Below are 26136 nucleotides of genomic sequence, written 5' to 3' on the forward strand. Positions count from 1 at the left end.
TCTGAAGGGGGCAGTCAGTCAACAACATGATATGTGCCATTTAAAACATTTTTAAGTCACCACACAGTATGATGGCAGAAAATAGTCAATTATTCTCATTTTTCACACAAATATTCGGATTTCATTGGCTGTTGTTAAATTATGTAAGAGGCTATAATGGTGTGTTGACCCCAGCAAAGTATCGGCGCTGATCCTGTCAGACTATCCCACTTGTTAGAAGCAGTTAAATTAAATTAAGTCATAAACATCAATCAGTCATGACTGCACTATTTCTCTTTTATCATTCTAATAAGACAGCCTAGGAGTGAGTGACACTGACATTTCGTGGGTTAACAGTCTAATTAAATGCATGTCCAAACAATTTCACTTTGCTTTCAAAACAATTCCCCTTTTTTTTGGAAGCTAAGAGTATAGTTGACCCCTCGGCTAATTGCAGATTAAGGCCACTAATTAAAATAAGCAAACCAAAGTAATGAAAACAAAATTAAGCTCTAGCATAATAACACCAGGCCTTCCATAACACTAAGCCTGCCATTTGGCTTACTATGATATGATGAGGTGTAAGCAGGAGGGTTGATGTATTGTCATTTTGCCACAGTTCCCAAGTGTTAACTCCAATACACGAAACCTCTGCTTGATTTTCGGCAACACTCAAAAAACACCTTGATCAGATAGCATTAATTAGATTACTGGCCTGTCTGTGTCTCTTGTCCTTATACCTCCAGTGATGAATGATTGGCGACTGAATACTTTTATGAGCTAAACCGGAATGATGGCAGCCATCCAGAGGGTCATGCTGGAATCAGATTGGCTGAAAAGCCCTACTCGGCGAAAGGATATTTCAGCAGAGATTTTCACCTGATGAAATTTGATCTCTGACCCACTTTTCAAATTTACATATTCATCTTCACTGCAGGTGGGTGCCGTTATTGGCTGAAATTCTCACTGCACAGTGTGACTCAAAGACATAAATATCACATCTAGCTGGCTGAGTCGGAGGGATGAATGAGAAGGAAACGACCACGGAAAACCTCCACCTGAGATAAAAAGCCAATGTTTGATTAATTAATGAAGCCACCATGTTGTAGAACAATTACTGACAACATACAGATAAAACAATAACAAAAACCTTTTTCTTTTTCAAGCTGAGAAATCAAAGGTGTCTGACCTTCCTCTGTAGTTTCGAAAGCTTTCCCACTCCAGAGAGAGCTGTCTGCTCTCACTCCTTATTGAATGAGTGACACTTCAGAGTTTGAACGCCATCATGTTGCAAGATGGGATTTGACATTTTGAACAAACTTTAGTCAAACGTGGAAGGTACAGACAGCCAACTGTCTTGTGCTACATTTTGTTTGTTCATCACTGTTTCAGGTGCTTCAGCTAAAGCAGTTTGCAGCCACACCAGATGTTCCGCGTAATAATCTCATCTTCCACAAGTCAATTTGTGGGATATAAATGTGTAAAAGAGACGGATCAGTTGATGCTATGTTAGCACCACAGATGTGTTAATTATTAACGTGGAGGAGGAAAACCCTGGCCTATTTGGGATATCTGTCACTTTTTCTTTTATGGGGTTTTTTTTTTTTTTTTTTGTCTTTTTTTTGCCACTGGTTACAGCCATTTCTGAAAAACTTGGAGCAGAATATTCAAACTCTTAACACCTCACCTTAAAATGCTTCAAGAGCATGGTATTCAGCACACATCTGGAAACTTAATTGGCTACCACTGACACAATAGACTGACCTTTGTTTTTACTGTTACTTTCTCCAAGCTGTTTCCTTGAGGAATCTGCCTGATCTCCTTCCTTTCTATCTTGATGTTGGATCCAGGTTTAAACCAGCGCAGGCATCTCTCTCTTCAACATCACTTGTTTTTCTTCATGGCGAGGATTTACTTGCCTTGCAGAATGAAGCTGTGCCCTGTGTGCTTCCGAGTTTGCCAGCCGTTTGTACGCCTCCTTCCTCCTCCAGTGCCCTGCAGCTGTGAATTCTGCTCACAGATTCACCATGGCCGTATTTATAAAAAGAAGAGCACCTCACTTTCTCTCCTGCTTACATTAATTGGCCAACAAAACTGTGATCGTTTTTAATTAATTATGAGCATGCACATTAGGACTGCTGTAAGCAATTACAGCCATAGTATATTGACAGATTTCTGGGAGTAATTGAAATGCAGGGCCACACTGGGCATACTTCAGATTCTTTACATCACCTTGTCTTTTTTTTTTTTTTTTTTTCCTTGCTCCAACCCTGCCTTTCCCTCTAAAGCCCCCGTCATCAGGGCCTGTTTTGGATTCAAGGCCTGTCCAGCTAGATACACCCACAACATGCTCCTCTCACTGCCCTAACAGAGTTGTTTGGGGGAGTCATGACCATCTCCGATAAATAAGAGGTTAAACTTGTTTACTTGTGGTCAGGAGAAACACCGTTATGACCACCCAACATTACAATGTCAAGTCACAACAAGAAAGTAAACAACTATTAGTGAAGTGTGAGGATGTTTGCACAGTATTCACATTTTTTAAATTAATTATACACTACAACATTTGCTGTACGCAATATTTACATTTGATAAAATGCATATTCTACATATGGTGTGTGTGTGTGTGTGTGTGTGTGTGTGTGTGTGTGTGTGTGTGTGTGTGTGTGTGTGTGTGTGTGTGTGTGTGTCCAGATCTGCCTGAGTGCACTCACTGGTGGATCAAAGGTACAATGAATGTTCATTCCACAGTTCAATGAAATCTATTATTGGGAGTATTTTAACATCAGAGTCTCATTTAAGCATTTGTCGACAGTTTTCAGTCTCCATTGAAATACTGTGACTTACAATTCAAAAGAGAAGGCTTCCTAGAATTGGATTCTGATCCAATCCTAAGTAGAGTTAAAGCCAGTACCCTCGAGCTGTTTGGATATAAATCCATCTCTCTACATCTCTCCAAAGCTCTCGTCTTGATTGCTATTTGGATTCCTTGCTGCATGTGGGGCATGAATAAGTGAGCAGAATCTTGATCTTCTGTAGAATAAATGTTCTTGGTGGTACCACTTCAAAACAGGTTGACATGACTTCATCTTTTGGCTTGGTGTGCAATTTTTTTGTGACTACTTAAAATAACTTTATAATGTTGACAATGCCTTTCACATGGCGGCCTTACATCAAATATCGTCCATAAAAATTTATGTTTTGTTTGTTTTCACAGCTGAACTCACTTGTAGCTTTAATGATATTTCCATGTGTCCTGGGTGTGGGGTGGTCCTCACCAGAGCAAACCCACTGACTCATAGTTTAAGAGTTTAGTTTAAGATATGTGGGGATTTGTGCACCTTGAACCATTTAGTGTAAAACTCAGACAATAGATTGAATCCCTGGTGCTGTTGAGCTACACAGTCCTGCACACTAAGCCGGTTATTTATATGCCTTGCATTGTATAAAAAGAAGGAACACAATGTTCCCTCGCTGTTCTGAATAGAAATCTTAATTAATTAATAAATCTTGGCAGCAGAACCATTCCTGACTGACAAAAAACAGGACAATGAAGCCCACAGATGGCAGTGGGGAACAGTGTCTGTGTGTGTAAGCTGATAAGTCATGCACTGATGAGTCCATTTCTTAATTGCAATGAAAACTCATTTTCAAATCTGGCTGAAGAGGTAGTGTTATTAATTGATCTTTTAATTAAAAAGCTTACGTTCTCTGGGTTCTCTTGGCAAACAATAGTTTGTTGCTAAATAAATCATATTCAGTCTTGAAGCACACCAATTAATCATTAATAGTCACATGAGGGTTGCTTAAGGCACGCGACTCAGTGAAGCCCGGTACATTAAGATCCGATGATTTCTGAACACACCCTGTCCATTAATATTAGATGGAGAGACGGTCAGACATTTTATTTGTCATTAACATGCTTGTATTCATGCACTTTGTTGAGATATACAATTGGAGGCATCATCTTTGTTTTGACGATGAGCTCTGCATAATGCAGATGTAATGGAAGTCGGTTTGTAATCGACCCACAACTGGCCATTTGTCAGCCGGCGGGGCCTCACAGCACCCATTTTTCTGCCGTGCCTGTGCTATTCCTGGACCCAACCCCTCACCCCCATCTGGTGGAGTCACCATGACTCCAAGCATGATTTACAGCACCACCACAGCATTCACTAGACACTAAATTACCTGGATTATTGGGCCTTCATGATTTTTAGTGCACTACTTTGCATTACTCTCCAGACCCTGTTGGTGTATTGCACAATATATGATGATATAGGACATGCCAGCAAGTTGAAATTGGAATTATTGGATTGGACTGGATTTTATGGGTGTGATCTGTCTTAACAGATCTCAGTGCCAGAATCTAAATTGGAAAAGCTTGATATTATCGATATGCATATAAAATCAGGGCATTTTAGACCACCTACAAAATTATGTGGGTTATTTTTTTCCATTCCAAAATGCCACAACAGTTGTATGATTTGAGTGGTGAGAGAGACAATTACTTGGACTCAAATTACTTTTGAATTAAGCTCATTTGATGAAAACTGTAGTTTGGTAAACTGTTATGAGAGGTGATAGATGATGATAGATGGTCCATATGCTGGGTCCAACACTGGAAATGATGGCGTGTAGTGTTAATACATTATGTTGATCAGGAAGATGATTTTATATATATGTAGATGGATCATTTATTGTTTTTTTATGTAATTTTGCTCGCCAGGATTTTAACCAACTTCTAATAGAAGACAGTAATCCAAGTTGACCATAAATACAAAATCCTTTGAGTCTTATGAACAAAGCACAGTGTTCTCTTTGGCAAATATCTGATCCAGTTGGTAATAAATAAAAGGGAACACATCAAAATGCTTCCTCCTCTTAAAAGAAAATACAACAGCTACATGAAAGGAGCAAATTTAGACTGTTTGGCAGTGGCTTTATGTTCTAAATTTTAACAGAAAAGACACTGACTCTATGTGTGAGGTTTCAAGTATTGACACACCTGCCTGGACCACCATGTCCACTGTCCTAGCATCTGTACAGTACGACAGCCAGGTCACCCTGGCGCTTTCAGAGGCTTCAGATAATCAATGGCCCTGCACAATGACACCAATGGAGGATTACAAGGATTCAGCCTCTGTCGGTGGGCATACTGCATTGATTTTGTCATACTTGCTATTGGCTGATATTTCTGTGCTGTAGAGCGCTGTTACAATTTTCCTCATTCTGTTCCGTTTTGTTTTGTTTAGTACTGTACAGCTCTTCTCTGGTGCACGTTGTCAAATGCAAAACACTCTGATACATTATCACAGCCTTTTGTAATCCTCATTCTTTGCTGCATGTTGTTTGGAAGCTCTGCTGCAAATATGCTGATGGGGCGTATAACTTTTTTGCAGTCTGTCTTCGTGGTGTGGTTACCATTAATGCTGGATGTGATTAAAATAGATACACTTCTGAAGTAGTCAGTGAAGTTTGAACAGATTTGTGATGTTTCTGAAGCGTGATTGAGTCAGAAAAGTGCTCATAGTTTGGTTTGGATGCTCTGTAAACACAAGGGTATACACATCAAAAGCATACACGCACACATGCACATACACACACATACATCCACAGCCACCACACACATACAGTCAAGGTCTACTTATACCCCCCAGCATGGCATCCAACGTTTCGTTCAGTGATATATGAACAGGAAAAGTCCCAGCACAACCCATCGCTTGATTCACTGCCTCAAGTCCTTCGGATTATTCAGCTCAGCCATGGAAGAGGGAGGATAACAGTATAATTGGCACACATATGCAAGGACAGAAAATCTACATACACTAGTCATAAGAATGTACTCATTAGGATGTGGAAGAAGGTTGGTAGAAGGCCATCCATCATCACAGAGCGCAGTGTCACCTTAGTGTGCCTCTCCTACATGATCATACGCCACGTGTATGAATGCTCACATGTATCTTTTTCACCTTGCACAGATCTGTTGCATCCCACCTCATCTATCTATGTGGCTTCTCGCAGGTTGGCAGAGACAACATGCACACACTGGGCCAATACTGCATTCTCTTCATTTAAATGAAGCCCAGACATTGCCAATATATCTGTCTCACAAAAATGCATATATTGGCTTTAATGAAGCATGTTGCTACTTCTTTGTACCTAGAATACACATCAGAACTTGTTGTTCAGGAGGAATAGAATATTCAGACATGTCCATAGGATTAGTAATTTGTCATTGTTTGCTGTTTGGGAGTCTGATGCCAGTTAGTACCTTGGGGTTATGTTGTCCAAAGCTGCGTCAGTCCATACTGAGGTCATCCGTTAGGAACAACTCCAAATGCAATTTGAAGTAAAGGTTTGGAGGCGCTTGGCCAAGCCCTTCCACTGGATACAGGCTACAGCTCTGACTGACAGCTCACTCTTAAAGGCTCATTGTCAGGGATATAAATAGTCCACATCTCACTCTCAGACATGGCTGGGCAATATATGCGCTCACTGCAGGACTGACCCTGAGAGTGTGGGCTGCTTCCATGTTTCATAGGCTTTTAATCAGAATCTGTATGAATGACATAAAGTAATTTACCTGGGATTGTATGTCAGATGGCTGTGCATCTGATTGTGTGTTTAGAACAGTCACATTATTTGTCAGGCTTTGGGGAGTCAAGCCAAGTTTAAACAATACACAACATCAGTTTGAGCCCTGTGCCTTATTATGATTGTTTATCCTGCTTCCTTGTGACTTTTGATTAATGGAGAAACAGCAAACTAGTCATGATACAAGTGGGTATGAATCCATGTATGTGTTCAGTTCTTTCAGGTACTTAAAGAGGGTTGTTTTATTTTGTTTACCCTCCACAGTGAATTATGAATTCAGCATTACTCTCATAATGGCCAATAATTACACAAGTGAAACACTTTTATTCAATTATGTGACTAAGGAAATTTTAAGAGCACTGGATTTTCTTTTCTTTTTTTGGTCTGGACAGTTTTGTCCAAGCACATACTGTACACACAGTACACACAGCATATACTATTCAACAAAATGCCATTGTTGTAAGACTATATAGCTTCAATTCATTAATTCCATTCCTTTCAAGGCAATGTGTTGCTGTAAGCAGGGTAAGTATTTGAAGTACAAAAGGACTGGGCTGCTTCAGAAACCGCCTATATGTAAAGCTGCCTTCATGACACTGGCAAAGAGATTTACTCCACATTTCAGCACATGAAAAGAGCCTCATTTTCCATTCACAGAACCTGCCTGTGCCATTGAGTCTTTGAACTTCCATTAAGCCATTTATCACAATGCAGTGCAATTCATTTCATTTTCCTAACACTGGGGATGGATGCCCTCTCCCCTCCCCATCTCCGCCTCTGTATGCTCTGAGTGTTGCGTTTACACTATGTAATGTGTGCACTGACCAGGATGTCGGAGGTTGTCATTTTCAAGTTCAACAACCCTCCTTCATCAGCGCTCTGTGTCTTTTTATCATTAAACAATCCTTTATATTGTCTTCATGCTGGTGATAACGCAGACATTTCTTTTGACTAGCATGTGTGACCTGTCAAAACCAGGTATCTCTTTGTGTTTTCCAGTTGCCCCAGCTATCCATGAGATGAAAAGCCATGGAGTTGGTTTGGGACGCACAGCTCTGCTAAGGTGCGAGGCAGCTGCTGTCCCTTCTCCAACATTCGAATGGTACAAGGGCGAGAAAAGGTGAGCTCATTGTGATTGTATGAGTTGTCTATAATAAAGTGTATTGGCAGCATCAACCAGTTTGTTTTAGTTCATGTAATTGTGAAGTGGATATTTCTTGCCACTCTGGACAATCTAATCTATGTGCAGTCATGCAGTTTAAACAGTCCTTGGAAAGCAAAATATTTTTACTTTGAAGCTGACCAAATCTGAATTGTCCTGATGCAGTTTAACCCACCAAACTTGTATTGGAAGCATATCTACAACAAACAAATGCTAAATATTATAAATGATGGACCCTTCTGTAAGGCCTGCTCTCATTTGGTACCTTTGCTATCCCTGTCAAGCTTTCCATTCTCACACTGCACATTTGGAATTTACAGTGACAACGGGGGCAGATTTATCACAGAATTTTTTGAAACACTTGATCTTTGATTCCTTACAGAAGTAAACAAGAGCAGACTTCTCATTTCTAGTGGAAGACTGTGAATTTTGTCAGCTAAAATTATGAAATTTTATTATTGTAGCTAGGTATTCTAAGATAATGCTCATGCTTAAACTCTGAGTGAACTGAGAAGTCTGTCCCCAGCTGACATTTTCATGTGACACATTTTAAAACAACAACCCTGTAAGAGGGTCTTAAATATATAATTGATGGCAGTGAGCATAATGCTAAAAGAATGATGGTAAAGTTATTTGTCCCAGGCATAACTCACATCAAGACTGCACAAGCAGGACTAAGCTGCTATTGTTACTCTAAATTCTGATATGGTCGCATGCTGGGTGACAGATTGACAGATCCACCAACAGTGATATACCCCCACAAAATAATATGGAGAGGTATTGACATGCGTATTGCCTTTGGACCTAACGCTTGGGTACAACTGTACCTAGTAAGTTAGCCAGATATGCTAACATTTGCAGCTAACGTTACAGCTGATAAACACAAAGTTTAATCCACTCCTCCAATGCTTGCTCTTGTGTTTTTCGTGGTTTTGAAAGACTACAAAAAAGATGCCACTTTCCAAACTCTAGAGGTCCAGAGTATTGCTCTTCTCAGTGTTTCATGCAGACCACATCAGCATGTAGAGAAATGCAAGCTTTGCAGACCTTCAGGTGCATGGTTACAGTTGTTGGTGAAGGGTCAAATAGTGTTTTTGTATGGAGGTTCACAGAGTGGTGTGAAGATTGACTGTTGGATTTTGAAAGTTGGATTCTGAACCAGAATCTTCCTTTCTGACATTGGACGATTAGTGTGATAAGTGTGAATGTGTGGTGTGGTTTTTGCTTGTTTGCTTTTTCCCAGAGACAATGCATTTGTTTGTTCTCCCATTCATCTGGCCTCTGAGGAGAGCCCACATAAATACTCCAGAGTCTTTTGTGCATCATCCTCACCTTGCATCCTAATAAAATGTTTGCTGGCTACTGGCTTAAATCATCAGTGGCACATACATCAATCAGTCTAGATTCAAGTGTCAGTTCTTGAATTTAAAAACCAAATTACCCCCATTACCCACTCCTGGTGAGCACAATTTCAATCATCAGCTCACACTGTGCTAATTGTAATTATGGGGTGGATTCAATTTATTCAAATTGCTAAGGAGGCAAGTTGGCATGATTCTAGTCTTTACTTAATTCAAGGACTTGTTCTCTCTGTGACTTCTTACATGGCTAAATGGTGATTTCTTCATTTCCTCCTCATTATGAGAAGGACATTAGTATAAAGACTTAAGCACAGAACATGTGTAGCATCTGTGAGACATTAACTCTGGCTGTGACTTGTCCGTTGCCCATTTACTATATTTTGGAAATTAAGGCTGCTTCTTAGTTTGGCCTGTGGTGATGCAACCATACCATCAGTGCAGTGCTGCTGCCAGTTTGCCTCTATCAGAGGAAGTCTGACAGTTTTGACAAGCAAATCATTCTCTTGATGTGTCACTGCTTTCATTTTTGAATGGAAGTGGGTGAGTGTTTATGTGTGTCTATGCTAGGATGGGGGGTTTCTTTCACTATGACAAAGGGGAGCATTGACTGGTTTGAAGAGGAGGCGAGACACAAGCCGTGGGAGAGGGAACAACAGATTTGCGGATATTTGCAGGACATAAGGTCACACATAGTGTTTCAACTCAGAGTGCCTCTCAGAGTAACTCGAGCCAAGCTAGAGATTAGGGGGGCCCAAAGCAAGGCCAAGATAGAAACGGGTCCTCTCTGGAGGTTTTTATGGTTTATAATGCCAAAAAAACGAAACCACACTGATTAAAACAAACTCAGCTGTAATATCTACGATAATCTCACAAACAGGATGCACAGCATATGCCGTTACAGAGTGAATTTCAATCTCTACAGGCTGCTAAAGATCATCACAACCACCAGAGTAAACAATTAAACATTTGTCAATTTCACTGCACAGATGCCAGACACAACTGGAATAGGATTTATTATAATCCCCAGCCTACACCTGCAAAATGTGTCAAGTGGCACCCAGCTGGTTCACCTCTGGGTCATTTCTCTCTCCTCTCAGTCCTTCACAGCGTCTCTCCAAGGCAGACCAAGGGATAAATAGATCTTTTGAAGAGTGTGATGAAGTACTGTACAATCTGATGATCCACTAAAGGATGACAAACATTTGTACCGTACTTGACGCACCTGACCCCCCCCCCCCCCCCCCCCCCCCCCCCCGCCCAAAACGCTTAGTTTGTGGGTGACAAATACAACTTCATGGGCTGCATTTCTGTTCTTTTTTTAGGATTATCAAGGGTCAAGGCATCGACATCAAGAGCCTCAGCTCCAGATCAGTCCTCACAGTGACCAACATGACAGAGGATCGTTACGGGAACTACACATGTGTCGCCTCCAACAAGCTAGGGACAGCCAATGCCAGTGTGCCTCTCATTCGTAAGTTGTCATTCTACCTGCTTGTGGCTAACTGGAGTGGTGGGGAGTCAGAGGGCTGAGTGATGTGGATGTCAGTGGGGGTTTGTACCCTCACAGTGTTTTCATTTTGGCTTCAGCACTCTTGATACACCATAAAAGCTGAAGTTAAACCCAGAGTTACAACTGGGTACCCACATATCACCAGTTGAGGTGGTTTCTTATTTCCTACTCGTCAGTTTTGTGAATGTCAATTGTCCAATATGGTTTTAGAGTCTGTGTGTGTGTGTGTGTGTGTGTGTGTGTGTGTGTGTGTGTGTGTGTGTGTGTGTGTGTGTGTGTGTGTGTGTGTGTGCTTTTAAAGTCTACATCTGCATGTGTACTGGACAAAAATACCACCTGAAAAAGAAATTTAGCTTGGAGGTGGTAACAGCATCACAATTACAAAGGCAGCTACACAGGTCAGCCGTGCTAAGTTGAATGCCAAGTAGCAGTATGACTCAGATTTTAAGGAGGTCTGAGAGTCAGCCTTTTCATGGTTTTCAAAGCGCCATGAGGCCTCTAGCAGAGATCCAAAGAGGCCAAATAATCAGAGGCCAAACTGCTAGTGCATCAGTGAAAGACTGCAGAATTATTTAGAGGGGTTTGGTAAGCATTCTGCATAAATTAAGGTCCTGAAGAAAACAAATCAGAATATTTGCTGAACCCCACAAAACTAAGACAGCAAAAGTTTCTACTAAACAGGTGCAGACCCAAAATACTGGCAAATCATGGCAGGAAACCAGGTTCAGGTTGTGGGTAGTAGAACTTTGTGCGTTCAACAAGCACAAGTAGCCGTATTCATGGGTAGGAAACCAGTCAGGGATCGTGCTCATGTCATTGCATAGTTGGACCAGGTGTCTGCACAGAAGGGGTGAGATCTTGGTGAGAATCTCTGGCCAGAGTATACCCTCCTGATGAGGTCTTGTGGACTTCCTGTCTATTTGAGGAGGCACGTGGCCTCCTACCTATCTACCCAGGCCAGCAGTACAGTAAGCAGCCATAACGAGCATAGTAAAATGGGAACTGGCCATTGTGAAGACACAAAACTGGATCAAAGCTTCTGTGACACAGCGCAAGCAGAAACTGCATTATGAGCTTAACAAAGATAATATTTATGGGATCATTCATTCAACTCATTCAGAAGAAGGTTGGCAAGAAAGCCATCACACAAAGGCACTGAGAAAGGCTGCGTGGTGTAATGAAATCATCCTTCAATCTTTTCACATGGGTTCGAGTTTAAAAAGTCTACAAATAATACTACAGGTTGCCAACCATTGAAAACACTGCCGTGGTAGATTTGCACTGTATACTGTAGGCAGCCATTTTATCACAGTGATAAAGTCCGCTGACTGGAGAAAATCATGATCATGAGAAATAATCATGATCAAAGTTTGGAAATTCTTGGTTTAGGTGCCTTGAAAGTGCTTGAATCTTATTTTTAAATAGCTGTACAAACACCTTGCTGGATGAGACTGCAGTCCATAGACTATGGACTTGTGCATTCAAAAATGCACATCTTTGAATCCCTATGAGAAGCGACTTTCAGCCACATTTACTCATGAAAGAACAAGACACTCTTTGTTCCTCAAGAATGTTCCCATATCCATCTGCATGCATTCACAAACTTGTTCAAGAGTATTCTACTTTTTCTAAGGCCTAGACTGAACTTCTTGGTAGGTTTTTATATTCCTACACTGTTTCATTTATTTTGTCCACCTGCTGTACCTGGCAAGCAGCCAAAAAAGCAAAGACAGCAAGTGGTAGGTGAACGTATTTCCCTCAATGTTTTGGAACAAGTATGGATGGAATAAATCCATTTAATGTATTCAGTGATGAAATATGAACAGGTGAATTAAATTATTCACCATTTTGCGCTGCACCCTCTGATGATAACATTGTCCCTAGCAGGCCAGAGACTCAGAATACAAAAAGATATTTCTGTAGAGTTGGCAATTGTCAAAGGAGCACTCCACTCTCCTGTTTATGTATGCACAAAGAACATCAAAGGCTTGTCTCAGATCTTCAAATGGATGATCTTAATGTGACACTAGCGAGGCCTCAAAGGCAGAGCGGCAAAGAAACCCTCAGAATAGTCAGAGGAGGCAGCTTCCTGTGCTGCCACCCCCAACTTCTCTCTCTTCCATTCCTTTGCTTTATCTCCTTGTCTGTCTTTCTATCAGGGCTTTGTCTCTCTGTTTCTCTTATCTCATTCTCTTATTCACTTGCTCTTTTGTCCTCTATCCCTCCCTTGTCTCTCATTCTTCCTCTCTATCACTCTCTTTCTCTCACACAGAGCATCTCTGTCCCCCTCCCTCTCTTTCTCATGATCTCCACTAATGGAAGAGAGGCCAATTCTGCTGTCGCTCTTAATGAGAAATGGCAAGCAATCGCCGCAGCACACTCTCACCGGTACATTGACGCAAATAACCAAACCCAGAGGTTAGATTTCACCACGGGTGACTTTGGATTGCTATTTTAGAACCAGTCGATAGCTATTGATGAGCAAGATGGGAAGGGGGGAAAGGGGCATGCATATTTGATAGAGCATCATACACTGAGGTGAATTTTAAGTGGCAACAGTGTGGGTGGCTTGCAGCATATACAGTAGGTTTTTGCTGTTGTTTCCATCACACTGAGAGATTTAGTAACTGTGCATAAATTGAAGAGGTCAAGAAAGGGTCATAACCCTTCAGAAAGCCACTGGGGAAAAAGATTAAGTCTAAACTGAAATACTAAGCATTCAGGGCTCAGTTTAATTAGTCTCTTGTCATGATTCTGAAGATGAAAGGTTCTTATGCTACAGCAGTGAGAATCCTTTTTGTCTTAACCTAACAGAGTCACTTTAAATCAGTCCAGGAAAAGGATTGCCTTTATTGCTGACGAGATGAACTGTGACTTCTCCCAGGGAAAGTAAACACATTTGCCTTCCATGCAAAGCCGCCACCGTAGTCAAATAGTTTGGTGTCTGTTTCAAATGAAACTGGGACGAAAAACTGAGCTAACATTCTGGCTTTGTGCACATGTTGACATGATTGGTTCTGACTAATTTTGGCATTTTTGAAATGAGTTGGATGGCGGTGTCCTCACTGTATGTTCTTGTGGTGTTTGGGATTCAGTTCTGCCAGTTGTGTTAGACCATGTGGGTCTTTTGTGCTGTTAAAGCATTCATCAGGGGATTTTGATCTCTTTCAGCTAAGCACCACTTTAAGCTTTGTGGTTAAAGCATGAACTGGGTTCTTTGGAGCACAGAGAAAGCATGCAGCCTCCTTGTCACTACTTGTTGGAGTATCCTGTGTATGTGTGTGTGTGTGTTTATGTGTGCATGTGCATTTGTGTGTGCTTTTAAAGCTTTTTTTACCTGATTGAAGACAATACCCAGTCGATACCCAGTGTCATCAGTGAGTGAACGAATAATAAAGTTGAAAACTACTTATTACTATTGTCTGTACTTCTAAACAATTGCTATGTTACACCTCTTGTTACAGAGGTGTAATGAATTCAATTTGATAACAGGTTTGAATGACGGGAATGATAGAAATACTCTATGTATGTTTGCAGATGGAATATTTGTATTCAGTTGATTCTAAGCACAACTGAACCAGAGCTTACACAAGTATAGTTTGTGCCATGACTTATTGTGAGGCAGTTAGATTTAATCACAAGACAGGCTTTCTCTCAATAGCTTAACAGCGACAAGTAATCATAGTTAATAAGGTATCAGCTTTGAGAGAAAATTAGTACAAGTAACATTTGTATAAAATCAAAGCAGTAAGACTGGAACAAACTGTTACAAGATGCCACTTTTCATTCAGTAATCAACTGTTGTTGGTTATGTGCTGGTTTGTTTGTTGATTTACAGTGCACATTACAACCCCAATTTCAAAAAAAGCTGTCCAGTTAGAGAAGCCCTCCTACTTAATTAGAGAATCCAGTTGCCATTTTTATGTCACATCACATCTTATACAAACCCTGATGCCAAAAAGCATCCCACCTTTTTTGGAATCGAGGTTTTATAATCATAGCCATAAATTTCCATAGACATAGCACAGAAGATAAAATTTGTGACCAGATGTCACAGTCAGCATGTGTGTTATTATGTACTATATAGTTTTGTTTATATTGTGCACCAGTTTATGTGCTATTAGTGCTGGCTTTGCAAATGTTTGGGTGGGAATTACTACAGCAGCTTCAACAGTATGAAAATTTCAGTTGGATTTGCTTGTAAAAATAGCAGTATTGCGAAGCCTGGCACTAAAGAAAAGTAAAGGAGGACCAAATGGAAGCTGAAATTTAAGAATCAGAGGACGAAGGACAGATTGTAGTTGTAAAATGCTTAGATTCAACACAAAAATAGTGACAAAATTGACCAGTTTGGCTGCAAAGTCTCTATGTGTGTGGGTGGGTGTGTGTCGGTGTGTGACAAAATGTAGTCATAATGTTTGATAATTTTGTCAGAAATGAAAATAGCCTTCCATTGGACAAAGACATAAACACACAGAGAATTACAAAAGTGAGAGTTTTAGTCTGCGTTAGCTGTTTGTCAGTCTAATCTTGAGTTAATCGTTCATGTTTTTTAAAAAATCTACCCATTGAAAGGAGTAGTGCTCAACCCAGTTTGTTTCTGTCACTGTCATCAAACAATGCTCACTGTTGCTCTGCAGGAATCTCCACAATCCTCAAAGACTCTTCAAACCATCTGGAAAACATATTCCATCCACTGCACAATAGAAGATTTTCAACTACTTAACTACTTAGCTTAACTTAACTTAACTTAACTTAACTTAACTTAACTACTTAAATTAATTATTAAATGCATCTTTTCCATAAATATAGACAAAGATGGCAACAGAAAAGGCACATTGTTTCTACCTGCTCAATTTGTACAACGTTGTTTAACTGATAATGTATACAATATATTATCAGTTATCCATCCATCCAGTAACGATACCTGCTTATCATCTTTTTGTTTTTTCAAAGATTACTGGCTATTCTTTGTCATTAAACTGAATATATGAAATCAAGTGAATGAAACTGTTGTCAGGCCAGAGATTCTGCATGTAACCATTGATCTTTAATGAGTAATTATAGAGTACTCTTGGAGAATAAGAGAACACAGAACAAAAACAAAGAATTGAAACCATTAATTATTTTATGATGCCAAAGCATCATTGCAGCTTGTCTTTCTGATGGTCCCTGCTTGCACGTACACTTATATACTATACTATATGTACACCACACGCACACTCACACACATCTTGTGATTTTAGCTGAGGTATAACAATCACCAAACTGGCAATCCCTATTTCAACTTCCCATTTCATGTGCTAGATGGAAGTGAACTTCGATGAAAAGACTGAGGCTGTTCACTCCAATTTTCTGAGGAGTCCTCCAGCTTAATTGGTCAAGCTCTTATCCCCCAGCCCACCTCGGCTTAGCCCTGGAGGAGATTTTCTCCGCCTATACCTCTGCCTTCATTTCCTCCTTTCTCCTCTCCCCTCCTCCCCCCACCCCCAAGCAGTAATCGGAAGAGACTGATGGGGAAGAAAAAGAGTTACTCTCTCTCGCTCTCTCTCCATCACTGCTCAGCCTCCCTCAGGCAAGAGAGACAATGCTGGCTAGTTGGTTAATGAACGTCGTGTTTGTTTGTCACGCTTATCAATCACCGCATGTGTAGGTGTCATTTCGACATGTCTCCTCATCTGCCATTGTTGTTGATGATGATGTTTGTTCCCACACCGTGTGATTGTACCTGAGTCATGGAGCAGAGATGCAGGAAAATGGGAGCTAAAGGTGAAACCTGAAATGTGGGTGTGTGTGATAACAGCTTAAAATGCAGGGAAAATAACATTGAAGCCATGTGGGCATCCGAAGGCAATGTATCACATTTTAGTAAGTTGTATTCATCTTTGTGTGAAATTACTACCTCTTCTATTTATTTGTCTACACTGGTCATAAAACCAGGTGCATCCTGGCAGTATTCAGCTGTTTTCTGAATGTTTTTCAGTGTTACAACCTTTAAGGTGAACACATTTTTAAAAAAAGCATTTGACTTTTTTTTTTTTCAGCTGTTTAAATTTTCAAACGCTGACATATCACAATATGCTAAATAAATTGAACATGGTGAGGTTACAGTGTCCCTTATTTTTCCCAAAAGCACCCTTACGGTGTTTCGCCATTTACTATCATCTGAATGCCTGCATTTCCATATTTAGGCAATCAAAAAAGCCATTAACATTTTCTAGTCGCACTGCAATGAGGAAATGTTTGGTGCTGTGGCAGAGTGTTCATCCTGCAGCCCAGCGGGCAATAGACTTTCTTCCTACCCACACCCCGCCCATCCTCGCTGACTCCTGTAGGAGGCCAGATGCACTGCTAGGAATGTTCATCCCTGGATGACTGAGCCCGGCAGATGCCCACAGGATGATACACTCTCTAGGCAGCATTAAAAATGCCATAGGATGAATAACTAATTAGCTGGCACACAAATTAACACAGTCTTTAACACTGGATACTCCAGGATCATGGAGGGATCAGTGATGAAATGTTTTAGAATAGCTGAACAGTTCATATAAGGAATGTGTCCCTGCATGAACAATATCTTGATAATGCACTCAAATGGAGCAGTGAAGATGAATTGGACACCTACGATGGCCCAGACCACAAAGTTTCTTTGGAAAATCCCCTTCCTACCTTTCTACTGCAGAATAGCACTAAAATGTCCATATTCTGTCTATGGGGGGTTGATAGGATTGATTATCAATTGAAAAAATCGATTTAAAAACCTGCATTTTGAAATAAATAAAACATTTATTTCACAAATAAATAAAACATTTTCAATACATTTTGCCTCTTTCCTGCATTTTGGATCACTCGTTTTATTAGCTTGCCAACTCATCTTATATAATACAATACAATAGAAATGTAACTCCAAACGCACCTCATGTTGAGTACTACTCGAACAGGTCCATCCATATACTGTACAGTAGCTGTCAGAGTTCAGAGTCCTAATATGGGCTGTAATATCAACTCCTCATTATGCTTGTGATGAGCTAACATCTAAGTAGGGCCTCACATGAACACTGGTTCCTAAAAATCATGTCCTATAAATCTCTTGCATTATTCTGTCCACAGAGAACAAAGAGAATAGCAATGCATGAAATGAAATAGCTGTGAAAACTAATGTGTTTTATCTTGCAAGTGAGCTGGCTTTGCAAGAGGTTGACTGCCATATACAGTGCGTGAAATGATGCCCTGCTCTGCTGAATGAGAGAAAGAGCCCAAGTCAGTGTGGAACTCGGAGGGAGAGATTGCATGTCAAAAGATATGTTCCACAGTAACGGACGAGTGTCTGAGAGCTCATGAAGTGATTCACTGGTGAATTCATGCTCAAGTATTAATCAGATAGCACCCGCCTGCCTGTTTGAAGAAAGAAGTAAAAAGAAACTGTCTTCACATATTGGCTCCCTCGGGAGTACTTAAAGTGGAAACATTTGTGGAAGAAAAGATGAATTCGACCATTTCCCCACCAATATACCGAGGGTAAAAAAAGTGTATCGCTTCACGTATGAATACTGATTCTTACACAATTTCCCCATCAAAAAGAATGATGAAATCAAATGAAAGCAAATGTTTTATTGTTGTTGACATAACACTCACCAGCAACACAGTCATTACACAGTTGGTAGAGTGCTTCAGGAAAGTAACACAGAAATCACAGATTGAGACCGTGCTGTGGACAGCAGTGCACCCTTTGGCCCCACAATTGAAACGGCCATATTGAGTTCCCATGAAAATGGATTAAAATGGAGAATCTAAGTAGGTTTCTCCACTATAACATGGCCTAGATTCAGCAGCTCACTGCAACAACATTAAGACGTGTTCTTTTGTGTGTGAATGTGTGAGGTGTAATCATGGCTGCCATGGTTTCCCTTGTGATAGATAAGCTCCTCCTCCACCATGAAGCCTTGTCGAAGAAGGTGGTTTATACCTTTGTGTGGAGTATAAATAGTTTTTTAGCTGCAAGTGTAAGTCACACTGTTCGTGTGCCAAAAACGCTACCCTGGGAAAACCCTACGAGTCCAAACAGTGCATCGCTTTGAGTTGAGCTCTGATGGTAAAGCACAGCTTTGCTTTGCCACACACCCCAGATTCTGCTCCCCGAGTGAGTCACTGCACAAAGCTGGTCACAGCTTATCTCGAATTAAGTGCTTGTTTACCAAACAGAAAGCCATGTTATTAATTTATTGGTCTCCAACTTCAGATCAAATGTGCAGTAATGTTTACATTACACTGGTATCTTTATACCAAAGTATCATTAAATAATTTATGCTGCACAGCAGAGTGTGGGTTTAGCTGTGACTTTTGGAAGTCAGAAATCAAAGAACTTGCCAAAGTGATCTGGTATCAATGACCTTAAACCCACCTACAGCGTGTTATGGTTATATTTTGGCTGTCGGTTTGCATCTCTCATCAGTCTATTACAGATTGAATTCTAACATCCTTCTGCAACAAAATCTATAGAAACATCTTCACCACACGTGACTGTGCATAAGATCTACTTTGTGTGACATTTGAAACATACACTTCAAAGGTAAAGAAGACGTGTTTGCTGCTGTACATCCATGCGCACACTCAGCTCTCGTAGTTTGACACACTGGACTGAACATTTCTGGATGTCACATTATTCCATCTCCCAAATGTCACCAGTGGCTCAGCCTGAAATGAGTTCATAAGGTAATCAGATTGGAACTCTGAGTTCCCTCCTCAGAGGGATCAAAGGCAGACTAAAAGCTCCCCATTTTCTTTCCCCCCGGTCATTTTTCGATTGGTTCATATAAAATAAAAGGAGGACACGCAATGGAGAAACAGCCAGTTGTTTAGCAGTGTGATGAGAGTTTGTCACCCAATTACAAAAGCCCCTTCAGGGCTCCCGGGCTCCCTTCATTTTTTTTCTTAGCAGTAACCCTTGCAAATCCGAGGCAACTGGGGGGATAAAACATGTTGTTTATGAGCATGTGGAGGTTGCATCTTGCCACAGAGTCCTGTCCAGTCCTTAGTGCATGGAGAGGATTTGTCTCCATCCCCTGTCCTTTTGTCCTTGCATGCATTTTTCTTTTTATTTTACGTCTCCATTCTGTTAATAATACATGAATGTCCTCTTTCCCTCCCCCTCCCTCTCCCCCCTCTCCTCCCCTGTAGCAATTATTGAACCCACCACCACTAGTGCTGTCTCAAGCCCAGGTCAGTATATGTCACCATGCTGTACACCAAATCAGCAAAGAGGTCCGCTGCCTCATACTAACCTGAGCCGAAACCCTCTTCTCCATCTTGATTTATTGCAATTGGCTGGCTGGAGTGCCTGCTGGGTGTACAGCTTCATTGTATGTCCATATATTTGATTTGCATTCCTTTTTTTTATTCTTGTTTCTTTAATTTTGGGTTGGCTTCTACAGCCTGGCTACATATACTTCCTGCAGCCTGTGTCATCAAGCCCACCCCCCTTTCCTTTCATTACCACCCCGCCTCCGCCACCACCACCCCCATGTGGAGCAAACAGAAGTGTCATCAAAGTGGCTCTTCCATAGGCCTCTGGGTCTGATGCTTTTCATAATGCTGATGGCTTTTTCTTTCTTTCTCACCACCAGCACCACCTCTCTAATGCTCCTCAATGCTACCTAAATGCAGTATGCATCAAAGGCAGGAAGCTGTTGGTGGCAAAGGCCCTTGGTTTGTTGTTGCAAGATGGAATCTCTGCTGTCTTTGAACTTTTATCACTCCTTTTCTGTTCCCCCTTCTCCTTCTGTGTCTTAATCTTCCTATATCCCTCTCTCTGCATTCTCTCTCTGTTCTTTCCCCTTTCTAGAACAATCAGTTGGCGCTCTGCCACCCTCTTTAACCTGATCTCCTGCTAGAGCTGTTGCCGGTGCTACACTGTCAATGTCGCCCTTGTACACCCCCCTCCCTCCCCGCCCCAAGCCCCACCACACTGTATTCTGCTGCTTCCACATTCCAGCCCAGAATAATCCCCTCTGCCTGGTTGTCTTTTCTCCCTCTCTAATGGTTTTAAGCAAGTCACAGAATGTAATCTCTCATGCTGGTTACATTATTTTTTGCTTAATACTGTTCACATGCAGAAAAGCACTCACACTAAAAAGCTTTCCCTGGCATGGGCGTTCACAACAGACACTGAAATGAAAACATGCTGAAATATTCAAACATTCTCAAATGCACCTGCACTTACAGCGCACACATAATCACATGTGAGGATTCTTATTGCACGATGAATCTGCTAAGCGTTTTTGTGACTCTTCATCCAGCTCTGTGGATAGATGCCATGGTTTTCCTCTGGCACTTTATGGTGACACAACCCTGGATTAGCACGTGCTGGCCTGCATTCTCTACCTGTCTATCTTAGCTAGATATAATTATCCATGGAGATTCTGTCAGATAACAAGTTAAAATAAGCTCACCAGCAAAGAACAGTCCTGGCACGGCCGTGAACTCATTTGATGTAACGCTTGCAGAACAAATGACAATTTCATGGTCCAAAGGAACACTAGTGATTTCAATCGTGGCGATAAACTCACTCAGCGACCCACTGTTCTTGTTTTGTTCCAAGTTGTATTTGAAGTTAATTTTTTGATGCCGCCCTCACTAAGTGCGTTAGCAAAGGGAATTATCTTAGATCCCTGCAAATGGCTCTTTGTCCCAACCATTATTTAATGAAGTTTAATAATTAATTTTAACAGGTTATTATCTGCTTTTATTTCCCCTGTGATTGAGTTTGGGAAGTTGTGCTCCCAAAACAAGGAGTCTGTAAGGTAAGCGAATCAGGAGATATGAAGTGGAAAAATTGTTCATCTCCCACAGCACTTGCAGTGCATGTTTCAGCCCATTCATCAAGGGCAAGTGACAAACACATTCAAATTACAAGAGAAAACAATGTTAATAGGCAACATCAGTCATTGTACTTTTATATCTAACCTTGCTGTGCCAGTACTACTCTAGTATGAACGGGTTCAGATGGGACAAAATGTTAATGTGTTGGTTAATTAGATCATATTTGCATGCCAGATACTAGATTGCTTTGACTCAGAGCTTGTATACTTTGATCTGAGGACATCTTTGTGCCTCAAGGATAGTTTTCACAATGATGTCAACTTGCAACTGTACTACCGCCCAGTAGTAACACTTAAATAACTAGACGGGCATTGGGAGAGCACAGACTGCATGGGCCAACAGTTCACCCTTCGATGAGATGCAGTTCTTCAAGAACAACAACATATGTCTGGATATATTTCCAAAACTATTACAATTATGTCATAGTATGGTTGTGTCTATCTGAAGCCTCATCATCTCAGCTGTGTGTTGATCATGTACTTCTAAAATAGAAATATAAACTTAACATACATTTGTAAAAAACAGAAATTAGGTTTCCGTAGCCACCAACCTTACAATACTCTGTTTAACTTCATTACAATCTACTGGATTTTAAGATGTACAGCATTGACAGTATTCCACCAAGGCCATATAAAACTATTTGTGTATCCACCCCATGATTCATACTCATGCTGCACCCTTCTACCAAGTTTCATCAAAATCGGGCCAATAGCTTTTCTGTAATCCTGCTGTGAGGCGACAGTGTTGCCACCGTCAGAAAATAGGTTAAAAAAAGGCAAAATTCATTTTAAAAATGTGTAAAATGGCAGCAGTAGAATATGTATGCAATATACAGTTGGTTTATATGGCCTGTAAGTAACCTGATATTTGGATTATGGAAGATGTATGTAGAACTAGAACAAAACAAACTATATCACTGAATACAGTATGGATTTCTTGGATAATCAAAACATGAATAGTGTACATGTATTGTCATGATAATGCTCTTCAGGCTTTTAGGCTAACTTGATGACAGTGAAGCACTTGCAGCTCTATGGTTGATGCCCACAGAAGCAGGAAGCCCCCATTTATCATTCAGGGAGAAGAAGTACAGGTGGAGGACTCAGACAGGCACCTTGGTGTCCAATTTCACAAAAAACCTGGACTAGGCAGCCCATACCACTGAGATCCGTCAGTGTGTGCAACAGGCTGCTGAGAGTCAGCGGTGGCCAGTGCACTGTTCTTGGCTGTAGTACGTTGGGGAGGCGGCATAGAGGCTGGTGGTGCCAGTAAATGTGGTAAGGAAGTCCAGCTCTGTGGTCGGGCAGGAACTGCACAGTCTGGAGGCAGTGGCAGAGAGGAGGATGATGGACATGATGAACAGCGTCCTGAATAAACCCTCCCACCCGCATGATGATGAACTGTGGCAGATGGACAGCGCATTCAGCCACCAGCTCATCCCACCAAAGACCAAGACAGTACGCTTCAGGCGTTCACTTGTGCCTACTGCCATCAGATGCCACAACAGCAACTGTGACCACAGCCTAAGCCAGCTGTGACCCCCCCACACCCACACCCAACTCACTCCTACTCAGCCAGACCTGTCACACTCAACTGCTCTCATCTCTAACTGCTGCAACATCCAGACTCAGTGGTGGCTGATAAAGATGTACCTTTTCTACTTCTGCTGAACAAAGATCTGTCCATTGCCAAGCCTGTTATTGTCAGAATTATTATTTTAGTAGTTGTAGCATTAAGGGAATAGTTTGACATTTTAGGAAATGCACATATTTGCTTTCCTCCCCAAAATTAGATGAGAATAGTGATAACATTCTCATGACTGTACTTTAAATACAAAGCAGAGCCAGTTAGCTTAGCTTATCAAAGAGACTGGAAACAGGGGAAACCACTAGCCTGGCTCTGTCTGAAGGTTAAAAAAAAAATAAAATAAAATAAATAAATCCATCTACCAGGACCTCTAAAGTGCGCTATTTTCTCATTTGTTTAATCCGTACAAAAGCCAAAGTGTAAAAAGTTGTACAATCACCACATGTGGTGGTGGTGGTGGTGGGCAGATTTTGTTACTTTTGGACACAACCAGGTTTCCAGTCTTTATGCTAAGCTAACCATGTCCTGGCTGTAGCTTTATATTAACTGTACTGTTGTGAGACTGATATTGATCTTCTCATCTAGCTCTGAAATTCTTGAGCTGCTCCTTTAAGGAAGGATTTATTAAGTTTTTATTGTATTATATATTTTATATATTTTCTTAATCTTTTATACTTTGGAATGTAACATTTTTGCATTTTTATACATACATACATTTTAATCATGCTTATTAAATTAAGCCTACAGCTGTATCTATTATACATCATAAGGATGTTTCTGCTTCAGCGCTAAATAAACTTACTGGTAGAAACTGATTTTTGCATAATTACCTTCAAACATTCAGCTGGTCATGGATACTGTTATGCGTATGGCTTTTAATCTTAATTCTGCTTTGTATTGTTTTTCTATAGAATATTTTCTGTATTTTTGAGCTCTGGCAAATGAATCTCACCCATGAGGGTCAATAAAATATTATCTTGTCCTTTCTTAACTGATCCTATCTCCTACATGTTGTACAGGTATGTCCATACTTGTCAGGGAATCACAGACAGAAGTAGAAACCATCTGTCGTAGCTACAGAATTTCTTATCTGCTGCACCGTGAAAGTTTACAGTACCTATGTTTAAAATGGTAATATACCATATTTTGTTGACAATGAAGGTCTTAAGCCCATTTTATCCTTAGCGTATAGATTTGTGTGCATTTACGTAAACATAAAACACTGCTCCAGCACTCCAAAGCAGCTGGCTCGATGCCACCTTGTCATCCCAATGAAACGTAGATCTGTGATAATAGCACATGCTCCCACAGGCTTTCTCTTATGTTTATTCCCACAAATCACTTGACAGTAGAAAAACAATGTTCTTAACACTGTTCTGAGCCCCATTTCTTGTCTTGCTGTGCTACTGGTTTAAGAAATATTACATGCATTATACATAATGTGTGTGACTCTCTGATTCCCATGTGTCATGTTAACTCCCAAATAAACAAAATTCAGGCAGCCTGAGTGTAGCTAAGTGAAGATGATCACTCCCCCATTAATCCTGTTCTTAGGCCTCATTTTACATAGTGTTTGTTTATTTATTTATTTATTTATTTATTTATTTATTTATTTATTTATTTATTTATTTTTCATATCTGGTATAATCAGAGCTAATTACAGAGGAGGTAACTCTGATGCTGTCATCCTGGAAACCTGGCATGTGAAGCATTTATTTGAACCGCCAGGTGATAGGAAGAAGACATTAATGAGTCCATGAAAGTTTATGTGTCTTGTTAATAGAGTAGATTATAAGGTCTACAATGGAGCAACCTTTCAGAAATGTTCATGTTTAATCCAGAATGATTCTCTGCATTTTTTCTTGCATGCATTTAAGTAGACAAAAGAGTCAAATTCGTTTCTGTATATAGATGTTTTGAAATTGAGTCTCACATCTTAATGAAGGCAATGTTCTGATTGATTTAGAACCAGGGTAGGTCATATATCTTTCTTTATTCAAGGTCCAGAGAACAACATCAAAGAGATAATCTACCTTATTAAGTATTCTTCCGAAGTCCTCCAAAATTCAAAAGTCACTCACTCAGCTCCCCAAGGCTCAGGGAGCTGTGTTAATCAAATTATTTTAGTGAGCATGTAAAGCTTCTTTAATCAAAGGGTAGCTAGCTGATTTATGTCTGAAAGTGGGGTAATGTCTTCTTTGGAAGATGACTTTAAACAAGGTTAGGTTATGCTTTTCCTCTTTCAATTCTTTATCTGATGTTGGTACAAGTTGGACCCTAAGGCACATTTTGTTGATATTACACTGCACCAGGCCTTCTCAATAAATAAACAACTTGGCATTTTTCTCTTAAGTTCTAAATTAATATTCTCTCTTGGCTATCACTTTGTAAATATTAGACTAACTATTACTGGAAAAAGCTCATAAGCACATTTAGTCTGTCTTTGAAACCATGTAATGTGTTACTTTGGTGATCATCTGCAGCTGACTGTTTTTCAAAATACTGTTGCAACATATTCTAACTTTAGCCCTAATACATAATGCATCTTTAGCTGCCTTCATTAAACATTAATAACTTTTGGACTTTTTATCATGGTTTTTTTCATGTTTGCCTCAGTGGGAATTAATAGTGATAAAAGAGTAACAGTTTGAAGTAACATTTTGAATTAAAAGTTTTCAGATGTTCACCCAGTTCAGCTGAGGCACTCCATTGTGGATGAGGAGCTGCCTCTTTGCTGAGCCCGAACATTGCTTGCTATCAGCTGTTGGCTTCAAATGAAGACAATGTGACTTTGAGATTCACTGCATTTCTTTTTTGTTTGAAACTGCCTTGTTACTTTGTGGGGCTATTGTCAATATGGTGTCACATCAAACAAACATTCTATTTCTAGTCATATTGCAACATGAAAGCCACAACATCAGAGCTGGTGAAATGGAGAAACTGCCATTCATATCCACTAATTCACTACAAATTATTTTACATGTTGAATTCAGAACTCATTGCTCTGAAAAAGCAAAAGCATGTATATATTCCATTGTTTTTACTGAAAACACTAACAGTTA

General features: G+C 40.4%; 1 protein-coding gene across 3 annotated transcripts in view; it reads left to right on the top strand.

Annotated features, from left to right (window-relative positions):
- negr1 (neuronal growth regulator 1) overlaps positions 1-26136 on the top strand; it is a 141058-nt gene that overhangs the window by 92197 nt on the left and 22725 nt on the right. The window contains exons 5-8 of one of the 3 annotated variants that reach the window (XM_070960373.1): positions 7576-7696; positions 10422-10570; positions 19787-19828; positions 20905-23393. In XM_070960373.1, coding sequence (XP_070816474.1) covers positions 7576-7696; positions 10422-10570; positions 19787-19828; positions 20905-21002 — 410 coding nt within the window. In that variant the 3' untranslated portion in view covers positions 21003-23393. Of the gene's footprint in view, positions 1-7575; positions 7697-10421; positions 10571-19786; positions 20131-20904; positions 23394-26136 lie in introns of those variants that run through there. The other 2 variants (XM_070960372.1, XM_070960375.1) reach the window with 2 other exon arrangements.

Source organism: Chaetodon trifascialis, chromosome 4 (genome assembly GCF_039877785.1).
Source record: "Chaetodon trifascialis isolate fChaTrf1 chromosome 4, fChaTrf1.hap1, whole genome shotgun sequence".
In the NCBI taxonomy this organism is placed as follows: domain Eukaryota; kingdom Metazoa; phylum Chordata; class Actinopteri; order Chaetodontiformes; family Chaetodontidae; genus Chaetodon; species Chaetodon trifascialis.